General features: G+C 37.9%; 1 protein-coding gene across 3 annotated transcripts in view; it reads right to left on the reverse strand.

Annotated features, from left to right (window-relative positions):
* efr3bb (EFR3 homolog Bb (S. cerevisiae)) overlaps positions 1 to 13446 on the reverse strand; it is a 33123-nt gene that overhangs the window by 7536 nt on the left and 12141 nt on the right. For all 3 annotated transcript variants that reach the window (XM_066676770.1, XM_066676768.1, XM_066676771.1), the window contains 10 exons: positions 8877 to 8956; positions 7037 to 7164; positions 6798 to 6948; positions 5823 to 5944; positions 5073 to 5222; positions 1851 to 1985; positions 1583 to 1661; positions 1104 to 1239; positions 299 to 457; positions 89 to 200 (listed from right to left, as the gene is read on the reverse strand). In XM_066676770.1, coding sequence (XP_066532867.1) covers positions 89 to 200; positions 299 to 457; positions 1104 to 1239; positions 1583 to 1661; positions 1851 to 1985; positions 5073 to 5222; positions 5823 to 5944; positions 6798 to 6948; positions 7037 to 7164; positions 8877 to 8956 — 1252 coding nt within the window. The remainder of the gene's footprint in view (positions 1 to 88; positions 201 to 298; positions 458 to 1103; positions 1240 to 1582; positions 1662 to 1850; positions 1986 to 5072; positions 5223 to 5822; positions 5945 to 6797; positions 6949 to 7036; positions 7165 to 8876; positions 8957 to 13446) is intronic.

Raw genomic sequence — 13446 nt, forward strand, 5'->3', positions numbered from 1 at the left:
TATTTATGATATTTTTATTGTTACTCTACAGCTATATTCAGTTACATGTTTAAAATGTTGTGGATGTTTCCAAGGATATAGCTCTCACCCAGAGCCTGCGTGTAGCAATGCTGGGTGCATGCCTGGAATTGGAATCTTCCCCATGATGAAGAGCATCACCTCAGAGCGCTGGTACGTAGGAAGAGTGTTTGCAAAAGAACCTAAAATTACAAGGATATAGGAAGTAGGACCATGAGTCAAGAATGAGAGTAACATGTGCATTCTGAGACACACATCATCATAACCAGACCTCACTCACCTATAGTCTGGATGACAGCCTCCTGGAGCTGCCTCTCTTCGTGTTCTTTAATGGTTCTTGTGCCCATGGTGGTGCAGTCATAAGAACCAGTGAGCTCGTAGTCCACACTGAGCTTCAGCTGCCTGAGCAGAGTATTAAACACCTCGAGAACTGTAGGTCCTAAAATACACATACACACAGATGGATATGTAGCATGCATGTTTAACGAATAAATGCAAAAGAGCTTTTGATAAGTTTGAATACTTTAATAAGGCAGGGAATGTAACCATTCAAAATTGAAATAAAAAAAAGTGACTGTTCTAAAGAATATTGCAGGAAGTTGAATTATATTAGTCATGCCTCCCTCTAGTGGCCAGACCAAGGATGTTACAGAGGAAAATGAGGAAGATGGTGAGTTCTGTACAGCACAGTGAATGAGTGAGTTATTTTTTTTTTTTTTTTCATAATGAATGACCTCAGCCACTTCATGTAAAGCACATTTACAGTTCACCTGGTTCTAACAATCCTGATCCAACACCCCATTCATTATGTGTGTTAGTATGTGTGTTGCTACTTAAACTGGTATTTAAACTACTATGAACTGATGAAAAGTTTTTTTTCTATTCTATTTTATTCTATTCTAAAAACTCTATTTCATTTTTTAAGGTGTGATAAGTTGAAAGATAAAAAAATAATAATAATTCTTACAAACTAAATATTGCCATAAAACAATTTATTACATGTATTATAGTATAGTTATGTTTTCAAATCTGTGGCTAAGTACTGTGGAAAGCTAAGACTCACAACAGCTACTTTGCCAACTCACCAACAGAGCCACTGGCTGCTATAGCAGCTGCCTCCAATAGAACCTCCACAATCCCAGCACGCACTGTGGCGGACGTCTTACTGTTAGCATCTAGGTGACCCAGAAGCTGCTGGATAACCAGATGAGAGTGCTGTGACTGTGCCGAGAGAGAAGGAGAGGAAAGGTGGTGAAGTGAGGCTTAAAACCATGAGAGTAAAATAATTAAAACCTTGAATCCTCAAAAAAATATCAATAAATGTTTAAGTATAATTTTTAAGTAATTAAATGTTTTTAAAAACGGTCTATTGTGCAATCTAAGCTCCATTTTCATTCAAGAGGTAGGCAGACATATAGATTCTGATCATAAAGTCTTACAGCCAGTAATTTGTGAAAGTATATTTTTAGCATTTCATCCATTTTCAGTTTCAGACCTTTTGACACAAATTTGCACAAGAATGGAATAGGAACATGAAGACATTTCCAACAGAAAGACATCTCACCTGAATAGAATACATGATAATCTTAAAGCAGCGCACCGCAAATGATTTTCCCTCCCACAGACAGTGATTATCAAGGTGCCTGGAGGAAAAAACAGGAGAAGCAGGAGAGCAAGAATGAAGCAAAGCAGTAGGAGATAGAACAACTACAGTTAAAACACAAAATGGCAAAAGCAGTCCTGGATACAACAGCACAGGGTCAAAAACTGATGAGTAAATGGAGAGGCTGAGGTCTAAGGAGTTAATGGCACACTGATACTCGGTTTCTTACATAAGCACAGGAGTGATTGCATTCTTGATGTTGCCATAGGCGGCTCGTCCTAGCAACTCCCGAAAACAGCGCTCTGTGAGTTCAGCTGGACTTTCCTTCTCCTTCTCACTGGCCTGCAGTGGAGAAGGAGAGCGACTGCACACAAAAGGAAAGAAATACAAGCAACATTGTAATTTCAGTGCACAATTATTTTTAGCAGAAATATATTTACCTTTTAGAGGTAAAATATAAACAGGGAGTCTTACCAAAATCTGGTCATTTCTACAGCATTATACAAATCCAGAATATTTTTAAGGATTTTTTAAAAAAAAGAAATGCATTATAAAATACTTCTGCAAGACCAAAATGGTTTTGGGAATGTTTTGCAGTAAATATTTGGGTGAATACCGTCTTCTATTATTTGAAGCTTCCTATAAATTAACAGTTTCTGCCTCACTTTTTAAAAGCTACACTAGGCAACAGGACCTTTTCTAAAGTTCATGAATAGTTAACAGTATTCCAGCACAGGTTCCACAGTGCGTGTTCAGACTGCGGGCTTCCTTGTGCGTGTGTGAGACAAAGTACAGAGGGTCTCGCAGGACCTATCATGATTTATTAATCAAACTATTCTTGTCTCTGCTCACACCTTAACTTCCTTCACTCGCACTCCCACCTTTATACAGCTGTGTGATGCCAGGTCGGCTCATAGCTTTCCAGCTGCACCTCCTTCTATTTACTTTTCTATAAGCTCTGTTGTGTTTAAAGTTCTATCAGTATGCTGTTGGTGCTGTAACACCTGCACTTGGTTTGTTATGTTTAAAGCTCAAAATACTTGAATAAGTGTCTAGTTCAGACTTAAACTGGAAGTGGGGTGGATTGTAAAACTGAAAGCAGTTGTGATCCATACTAAAAGTGAGTATAATATATACAATGTGTAAAAGGTAATTAGAAAAAAATCATTAAATAATGTGTTACAAAACTTCAGTAAATATAACATGAATGGGAAATGGGACTGCTTTCCAAACAAGATTTCCACTTTTGTAGATTACTTGGTTGTTGTTGATAAAGTTAATTTCGTTGGATTTAATAAACTATATGGACATAAATATGGGTATACATCTAATAATTAAATTCAGGTGTTTCCAAATCAGTGATGTAAAGCACACTATCACTGGACTCTGGAGCAGTGGAAGCATGTTCTGTGAAGTGATTAATCACACTTCTCTACCTGGCAGTCTGATGGACGAATCTGAGTTCAGTGAATGTAAGGAGAGCTTTACCTGTCTGACTGCACTGTGCTAACTGTAAAGTTTGGTGGAGGAGGGATATTGCTATTAAGTTGTTTCTCCAAGGGCAAGGGCTTTTTTCATATAGTGTACAGTCCATAATATATGTGCATAAATAGAGCTCTATACATTCATTCATTCATTGTCGGTAACCGCTTATCCAATTTAGGGTTGTGATGGGTCTGGAGCCTACCCGGAATAAATGGGCGACAGGCAGGAACACACCCTGGAGGGAGCGCCAGTCCTTCACAGGGCAACACACACTCACACATTCACACCTATGGACACTTTTGAGTCGCCAATCCACCTACCAACAGGTGTTTCTGGACCATGAGAGGAAAGGTCCCTGGAGCTGTGTCACTGCGACACTACCTGCTGCATGTATTTAACAAAGGCAATATAAATATTTATTCAAATCTTGATCTTAGAATCAAAACTCTTACTCTGAATTATTTCTGTCTGTTTATAGTACAAAGTCTGTTGATTCTGAATTATGTCTTTCATTGATTTAGTATTACATTCAGATCTAGTACAAAGAATGTAGAGTTAGGTCATACTTAGTTGGACAAATCTAGATTTAAAAAGGGAGGGTGTACAATTGTCGGGGACGGCAGTCTTAATGTTTAAAGGTATGTTTGAAGACAAAAAGACTGTTGTTTGTATGTGGCTGAAGTTGAACTTATCTGTAAATCTGTTTTCACTGTTTGAATTATCACAGATCTTTGTAACCTGAGTTGTTTAGTTTTGTATCACTTTTGGTCTGTTTACTTTCATTCTGTTAGCAGTCTTCTGAATTTAGAGTGGGTTCCTACCTAAACAATTTGAAAAATTGGAAAATAAAAACAATATTACTTACCTATGGAGCAGGACTAGAGCAATTTTGAATAGAGCAGAATTGTATAAAAAGTGTTTTTTGATTACAGTTGTGAACAATGCCTAAGTGACCTGTCAGCTGGAATTATTAGCTGTTTCAACGGACCTCAACTAGACCTAAAATATTCTCTTGAAAAATGCATAACTGAATGACCTCTCACTTTTTCCATGTCCTCTGCTCCCCTGAAAACTGTAGGATGAGGTGGGATAGTTAATAATAACTTGCCATTTGCTGTAAGAGCTAATTAGCACACACCAAACAGCAGATAGGACTAATTAACATCTCTTCCATTGCTGTAATTATGTCTGTATGGGGTCGCATCAACAGGGAACCACAGCAGGAGAAAGAAGATAGGAGGAGAAAACCATCTCCTATAAATACTGACTCATTTGAGCATGTTGTGTAACTAGAGATAGATTCACTCTTTGTGTGTATACTCATATTTTAATCTACATTTAGGACTGGGGTAGAAGTCAGATATATATATGTTATAAAAAGTTTTATGTTCTACCAAATTTTGATGAATGATGGATATTACTGTATTGTGGGTACCATAATTAGCTTAAAAAACATAATGCATCCAAAACATATACTGAACACACAGGTTAAATAATTTTAATAATTGATCTAGGTTCAGGTTAGGTTTGGATTTTAAATTTAATAAGTGCATTAATGCCTCTTCATAGTCCTGGGCTTGGGATGGGTTTGGGCTTCTACTGCATACCAATACAGATCTTAGAACATAAGCAGCTGGAATTATGTATAGACTGTCAGTGGAAGCTTAGCTACAAAGTGTGAAGACACAGATTGACAGTGCTTTCAGCCTATGGTCAATGGATTTTGTGAGGATGTGATGGATCAATGAATAGGAAAGGACATTTTAAGAGTGTAAATTAACCTACAAAAGTTAAAAAAAAGAAAAGGTTTACAATTGCTTTAATTTAATGGTAATTTTGAAAGATCCAAGCATATTACTATAAGTAATTAACGTTCTCACTGAGTTTCTGTAGGTCTCATTGTGTAAAAGAAGAGCAATGGTTTGAGTTAAGTTCTCTAATGAACAAAGTGTGTGGAAGGTCTCACCTCTCTGTGCCTTCTCCTGATTGTAGATTGAAGAGCAGGGAGGGGACAATCTTGTCCATGTGCTGAGGGTCCCAGATATTAGCCTGCAGTTCATCATTGACAGTCTTTCTTACTACCCCCTGCAATCCTTTAATACCAGCCATACGAATCCTGCAAACACAAATAGCTCTTGAATAATGTTGCTATCCAAAGTATAACATGCATCTCAAAAAAAGTTCCATGGAAATCAATGTTCAAAAACTTTATTCCATGTAATTTTTGAGCATTTTTGTTGGTCCATCATGAAGATCTCAATGTGAAGGACAGCATCTGTGTTCAAATGTTGTAGTAAACTAAAAATACTTAAAAATGGGGATGATATACAGCAGATGAGATAAATATTGATCAGAAAAGTAAATATATTTCTAAAGGTGCTATTGATGTGAAATTCTCACCAGATGTCCATAAATTATATGTAATAATGAGAAATGAACATTTTTAAATTAATACTTTGTACAAAAACCTTTGTTGGTGATGATGTGTTCAATACTTATTTCACCCATTGTGTGTAATGACATGTACAAAAATCTAATTAACTCGTTCTCAAGAAGCATATGTAATTTGAGCAAAATTCACAATTAGTGCAGAATGTTCTATTTATTAGAAATGAACATTTTTGGGGGGGAAATCATTTTCATATCTGTGCTAATTCTGTGTATCTACCTGTCTTAAATGTTTTGACTGAATGCTTGTAAGGTACTAATTTCTCACTTGGTGCGGATATCTGGGTCCTCATAGCTGGAGTGGCACATTTCACTAAATCGTGACACAAAGAAATCATAGCTTCTGTGATACGAGGGAGTATCCTCTTCAATGTTGGCAAACTTCACAAACTGTGAAGGGAGAGAGAGAGAGTAGAGAGAGAATGATTTAAATTGATGAACTGAATCTTTTTTCAACAGATATTTTAATCCAAATGGAAGGAAAATATTTTCTCTCCATGAACACCCAGCATGTCATCATTAAGGAAAAATGCCAGTGATTAAAATTTAATGTGTTGACATTTTCTTTCCAATGATGTCAATTACAGAACTACCACATCCTCCTGAAAGTGAACCATAAAAATGGTGGATATTTAATTAACTGGCCTTTTAAGCGCCATCTTTTCAAATAAAGACAAAATGGTTCAGTAAAAACACAAGTAAAGGCTGGAACATGCATATCAAGAATGTAACATAACAGGTAATGGATTTCTCTTCACAAGATAAATGGCATCTGCAAATGAAGAACATACTGATTTGGTGCTTGTGATTTCTCTTGAACTGTAACAAAGCTTATTATAAATGTAATAAATCTATATAAAAGAGTATGTATTATTATGTGGGGCACAGTGGAGTAACAGGTAGTGTTGGGTTGTGGGTTCGAGTCCCGCTCCAGGTGACAGTCTATGAGGAGTTCTCCCTGTGTCTGTGTGGGCTTCCTCCAGATGCTCCGGTTTCCACCCATGGTCCAGAAACACATGTTGGTAGGTAGATTGGCAACTCAAAAGTGTCCCTAGGTATGAGTGTATGAGAGAATGTATATGTGTGTGTCGCCCTGCGAAGGACATGCCGCCCCCTCCAGGGTGTGTTCCTGCTTTGCACCCAGTGATTCCGGTTCCACCGCGACCCTGAACTGGATAAGTGCTTACGGACAATGAATGAAAATATTATTATTTTATTATTCTACAAGTCAAAGAGCACTTACAGAGTTGGTTCCGAGTATTTGCAGGTTGGGCTTATCAGATTCCAGCAGTTTACGCACCATCTTCAGGAAACTCTCTACAAACAAGTTAATGCTCTGACAGTGGCATGCCATCAGCAGCTGGTCCAGAGCCTCCATAGCAATACACACATACCTGAGGATACACACAAGACATGTGTGAGATACTCAACAATAATTGAAGAAAATAAAAGACATGTGAAACATGTGGTTTACTCTCCTACCCATATCTGTGTCTAGCCACATCACGAGACAGTCTCTCAGACAGATAAGCCCCTATTCTGTCCAGCTTCTCTGGGGCTGACAAAGCGTAGAATGTTAGCTTCTCCATGTTGGCCTTCACCAAACCATCCTGAAACAAATACCAATAAACACATACACTGTACTAAATACATTTAATGGAAACTGAACAAAGACACAGTGGTTTACTGACACCTGAATGTTCATATATCCTGTACCAAACATTTTTTAAACCATGTGGATGACCAGCTCTAAAGATCATGAACTGGTTGCCTCACAAAGCAGTGTGATTCCTCATCTCATGTCAGTTAAAAAATATATAAATAAAAAAATCTAAATAATTATTATTATTTTTAAAATGTTTGCTAATATATCTGACTGAATTAACCTGAGAGCAGCTTAAAATGCAGAGCAGTGCTTGCATCAAAATGTGTCAACATCACACATGACTTATGAGATACCACTGGTAGCTATTAAGCTATTAAGATAAGTGTTAGGTATGGTGTCAAATAGCTACAAGCAATGATTTCACACATTGCACATGCTGGAAATGTATCATTTTTGTCATCAAAACCATAAAACTTGACAAACTTTCCTTGGTATTTTTTATATTAAATAAGAAACTGAAATAAAATCAGTGAGTCAAAGGACAGTTCCAATTTGTTGTTCTTACACGTTACAGAAATATGGACAGACTACTTTACCACTACATATTTAACAACAAAAACTCACTTTTTATATATATTTCAAAGCTTTGCATCACTTGTTTCTAAAATTTTAATTAAAAGTAAGCACATATGAAATGTTACATTTCATCCCAGGCCTATCAGCGATCCAGCAAAAAAAAAAAAGTGTCTGTGAAGAGGGAAGGCAGAAATTGAGTGTCTCTTGCTCTTGGCATCAAGAAAATGAGAGATGTTCCACAGCTGAAGGGATTACCCTGGCCACATTGAGCGAGTAGCTGTTTTTAACCCGAACTGGGGGTGGCCTAGTTCTCCAGCGCTCTGCTGTGCCGAACCTCATGTGTCTGACACAGAGGACAAAACACCCATCCTTCAATTACCCATGAATGGTAACACTATGTGACTGTTCATATGTCTTAGCATTGATTAAGATTATATTATGACTAAGCAATACAATGATTTTCCTTTGCAAAATATTTTTTTGATTTTTTCTTTTCCTGTTAGACAACTCTACAGACATTAAAGCATTAAAGAGCAATCAGCTGCTTATCCCAGATCCAGTAACAGAGGCCTTATTACTAAAAATTATTACTCTACACAAAAACAGCACTTAAAGCAGGCTTATTTAATAATGCACTGAAATAGACCCAGTGCCTTCCTGGAATTTTTGTTTCATTTATTTATTTTCCAATTCACATGAGACGAAGTATCAAACTGCTTTGTAGTCTCTGAATGAGCCAGTTTATCCTCCAAAAAGCGGGCCCCATAGCCATTTTTAATATTAGTTTAGTACAGAACCTCTGACACTTCCAGGCTATGTGTCTAGATGTCAATATAACGACTGTTTATAACATAAAACTGAGAAAAGTGACTAATGTTCCTAAGTCAGTTTTCCCTTGTGTCTTACTTGTACTTTTTATATTTTAGTTACCTTCTTTTGTTTTTTTAATTCATCTAATGTTCTTTGAAAATGTCATTAACATTACAGAAAGGTGCCATATACATAAAAAAATATATGTATAAGAAAACCGTCCAATCCTATAGTCTGACATAGGGGCAACCGTTTTTGAAAATGGGGGGGGGGTGCACATCAAAATAGGCAGGTTTGAGGCGTGTGGCAAGAAGCAGCTTTATCTCTCACCTCTGGATCTTCAGGGAAAATGTTGTCCACAAGCCTCTTATATCGGGGCCTGAAAGCCCCACAGCAACAACCACACACTCCTGGGGATGGAGAAAAAAAACACCTTATATACATACTTTTAGACATATAACAACACAACACAACAAAAACTGCCCTAGAACAAGGACAAATGATTATATAACACAAAAGAACATGCTTGTTTAAAAAGGATCAAGTTATAAAAGGATCAATTAGATACTCTGCTCCTCAGTGTCATCAATCAATATTAAGGAGAGTATTTTATTCTGCGGTATTGGCTAAAGTTTAACACTTGGACCTTGCAGGAGAGACAAGGACATCTGTGCACAGACCTATTAAAAAGGTCAAGGAAAAACACAGCAGCACATGTTTTAGCTTATTATTCCACAGATAACTTTGAGTAAATTGGTGATGCATGTTAGTCACAATCCCACACATGGTGCTGGTTCCTGTTAATTGGTGGGAAACTGTTTGCAATGTACAAACAGTGAAGCATTTTCAACTTTGACATACAGTGATGCCGTTTGTGGCCAAGCAACACAGACAGTATAAGGAACTTCCCTTTCTCTGAATGAGTTGGGTGGTCCCCATTCTCCTCAATCACTCCGCATGACATTAGCCAACACAGAGCTGGAGTAATCAATATGGAAAGTGCTCTCATCTAAACAGTTACACCGCGATATTGTTTTAGCAGCTTATATCACTGGCTCACTGACACAGGTACATTTCATAAGTGCATTTTTAAAACATTTTCTAGGATAATGCCACCAGCAGCTCCCAAGTGGTGTATCATTCTAAGCGTCAGCCCTATCATCAGGAGATTACCTTGCTATCTCTGCATGAGTCTCTTAGCTACTTCACTGAGGGGAGATTTCTGGTCCAGTGAGAGCTTTCATTATGGTCCTCTCTGCACAAATGTGTCAGTACACAAGCAGACGGCCTGTATCTGCTGTTCCACTTTAAGGCTAAAGATAACATTTCCCCCTTCCTCCCTCTTCATTCACCTACTTTACTGCTCCATAAGGCTTCTCTTCACTTTACCACAGAGCTCTCCACTGGTCTGATCTATACTCGAGTTGTTACTGTACCGCAATACATTCGGAATTCCATATTTTTCTGGCCCAATACATTTCACCGTACCTCCAAGTGGACCATGGTCTGTTCCCACTATGGGTTTATATTTGTCGGACGGGGTTTTACGCTGGGCTGTGTATGTTTTCTCTCTGTCTCTGTAAAATTCTAGGTTCTGCAGTCTGTTCCAGTCCGTGTGTTTGTTCATCTGTCTATAGTTCGTTCAAAATTCCAGTTCATGTATTTGTTCAGCACTCTGAGTCCATGTGTTCTGTCTGTCACTCTACGTCATCCTGGCGGGAAACTTATATACCTCTATGTGTACGCTGCTAGTCAGCCGTGTTTGTGCCTCTGTGATTTTGTTGTGTATATTGAATTCTGTGCGTTTCTTAGTATTGACTTTGTGACATTCCTACTTCGGCTACGAGTTTGTTTTGCCCCTTTTTTGATTACTGACATTAGATCTGTTCTAGTAAAGGTTTTTGTAACACTGTGCATATATTTTGCACCAGAGTAGGGCTGGCTGCCGTTTGTTTTGGGAGTGGGTTTTGTGTGTGTTTTTGTATATACCTAGGGAGTGAGGTAAGACATTGTCTTTTGTTTCCTTTTGTTTTCATTTAGGTAGGTTAGAGTTGTCTGTGGGTCAGTTAGGTGGGGCGTTTGTTTGTTATTTTTGTCGGCATAAGGCCATCCTTAAATTCACTGGTGTTTGTGTCATTGTAAATATCACATATATATTCTATTCATTAACCATTCTGTGTTTCCGTTTGTGTCGTTTACGTTCACATTTTAGTCCCCATTCACATCTCTGTTACAGTTATTCCTTTCCCATACATTTATCCTAACACACCTCATTGTTACGACTCAACCCTAACAATACTATATAATCGTAACAATACTAATAGTTTGAAGAACTAAGTATGTTTTCTCAGTTCATAAGCAACAGATTTCTTGGTAGGTTTGGTAGGTTTTCAACCTTTCATTCTTCAGGATATGACCATATAAACACTGGACTGGCTGCCTAATGGGCATGATAATCTATTTCTATAAAAGTGTCTTGGTAATACTGATAAAACGACTATCAACCCATTCTCGTTACTTCACGTCTCTCTCCCTCCTACTCCCTTTCTCCTGAGAGCCAGGTAAAAACAAGTGTGCAAAATGACAGCCTCAAGGATGCTCAAGCTTTTACTCTCTGTGTCTTATTTTTATCTCCCTTTCTACAAACTCACTCCAACATATACAGAGACAAATACAGCAAACTGATAATAGTAAATGGGACTCTGGGAACAAAAAGTAATATTAGACTTACAGTTGTTACTACTAACAATCACAGTGGTCAAAAAACATCTAATAAACACTGTGCACAATTTAATGGGATTTATTATTAATCAGTCAGGAAAAGGCTACACAAGAGCCCTACGCTGTTGCGAGTGTTTATACTCTGCTTTGATGTCTGCATCATCCTGCAATTGCACCACCACAACTCTAGGGCTGAATCTCAAAATCTTCCTCTGCAATATGTAGTACCCAATGCAGTGGTGTAGTAGTACTTTTATTAGTCTTTAACGTGCACTATTTAGGGAGAAGGTTATTGTTTGGAACAGAACACAGTTTACATGAGATGCCAGGAAAATAACTAATACAACGCTGGCACATTTTTCCAGCATGGTCCCACTATTCTTTATTTTTTTCCCCCTAGATGTCCAGGTTTTTCCTTTGTTCAACATTTTTATTTATCCCTGATGCCCACACCATGTTAGGAAATCTCTCGCAATGAATTTGCTGCTGTCTGCAGCCTCTGTAGTGTAAAGAAAAGGAGTTCATTTTTCTGTACTTCTTCGGTTCAACATAAACAATGTGTTGATTACTGACCAATCACAGTCATTGAGGTCTGCCTCGATGTGACGCATAGTCTCATTTCTGGAGTGGTGTGTTTCACGCTACACCATAGGCTAGGGCATAGGGTTTGTGTAAACGTTGCCTATTGCAACACAAAAGTATAAATCTGTTACAGAAGTATAAATTATACTTCTATTGCTCTGTTCAACTTCATCCGAAAAGTGTTTGATAGGTTTGAGGTCAGGGCTCAGCATGTCATGATCCTCCACACCAAAGTCTTCCAAACCATTCAACCATACCTTAAGGAACTTGCTTTGTGCACTGGGGCACAGTCATCCTGGAATAGAATAGGACCTTCCTGAAACTGTTCTCACAAAGTTGGACGCATACATTTGTCCAAAATATCTTGATACACCACTTCAATAGACATTTGGCATTGTGCTTGGTGATGCAAGGCTTGCATGCAGCTGCTCGATCAGGGAAACCCATGCCATGCAGCTACCAGCGCACAGTATTTGTGCTGATGTTAAAACCTGAGGAGGTTTGGAATGGTGCAGTTATGGTGTATTTTCACTGCATGGAACCTACTCTGCTTGACGTTTTTGCTTTACCACTAGGCAAATATGGTACCAGATCCCTGAAATTTGCTACTATTTTAGTCCCTGCTTGCACCAAAGTGAACATGATGATGCAGAACTCCAGCACAAACTAGCCATCTGTAAAATCTCCCAGTTATAACAGTGGTCACATTGGATTTTTTCTGACTCAACAGCAGCTCATAAGAAAAGAAAAGAAAAGAAAAGAAGAAGAAAAAAAAGGCTTTTGTTGAGTCAGCAGAGCATTCGTGACATTTATGCACTGTGCACCTCAGCACTTGGCAACATAGTTATCTACGTTTCCTAAAATACTTTGACTTCCCAATAATACCACTCAAATTTGATTATGGAATATCTAAGAGGGAATACATATAATGCATTAAACTTTGCAATGGTGGCATCCAATTACAGTGCCACATTCTAATTCTTCCACAAATGTTTGTAAAGGCAGAATGGATAGTTAGGTTCTTGATTTTATACACCTGAGGCAATAGGGCAGAATGAAACATTTGAATTCAATGAATGATAACAAAATACATAAATTTGGAGAGTACAGCATAAGGCCACAACCTCTGACCTTTAAACTGACAGTGTAGCATACAAATAAGGTTTCATATGTGCAGTAGACATCTGTCCAGTGGGCACATGACATGCTTATCTGCTCAAGAGGAGTCTTAAATGCATCTCTGTTTTCACTGAAACTAGATCTGGCACACTGAGCCACATGCCATAGCTGTTTGTGATCAGGCCTCATAGACTCTGGCATGTACTCTATGCAAGACATGCTGAGCCTCTTACAGTGCAGTGCTACCCCCGTCACTCACTCTTTCTCTTGTAAGTTTACCAACATTGAGGAGGACATTCCCTCATATCACTGAAGTCATAATATCTGTCTTGTCCTATAAACCGCTCTACTATACAGTTTTAGCATTATTTTAGCAATACTGACAGACCAAATAAACAAAAACAAATAATCAGTTTCATTTGATGAGTGTTGCAGATTTATAAATATAAATAAATAAATAAATAAATAAATAAATAAA

Source organism: Hoplias malabaricus, chromosome 7 (assembly GCF_029633855.1).
Source record: "Hoplias malabaricus isolate fHopMal1 chromosome 7, fHopMal1.hap1, whole genome shotgun sequence".
NCBI lineage: Eukaryota > Metazoa > Chordata > Actinopteri > Characiformes > Erythrinidae > Hoplias > Hoplias malabaricus.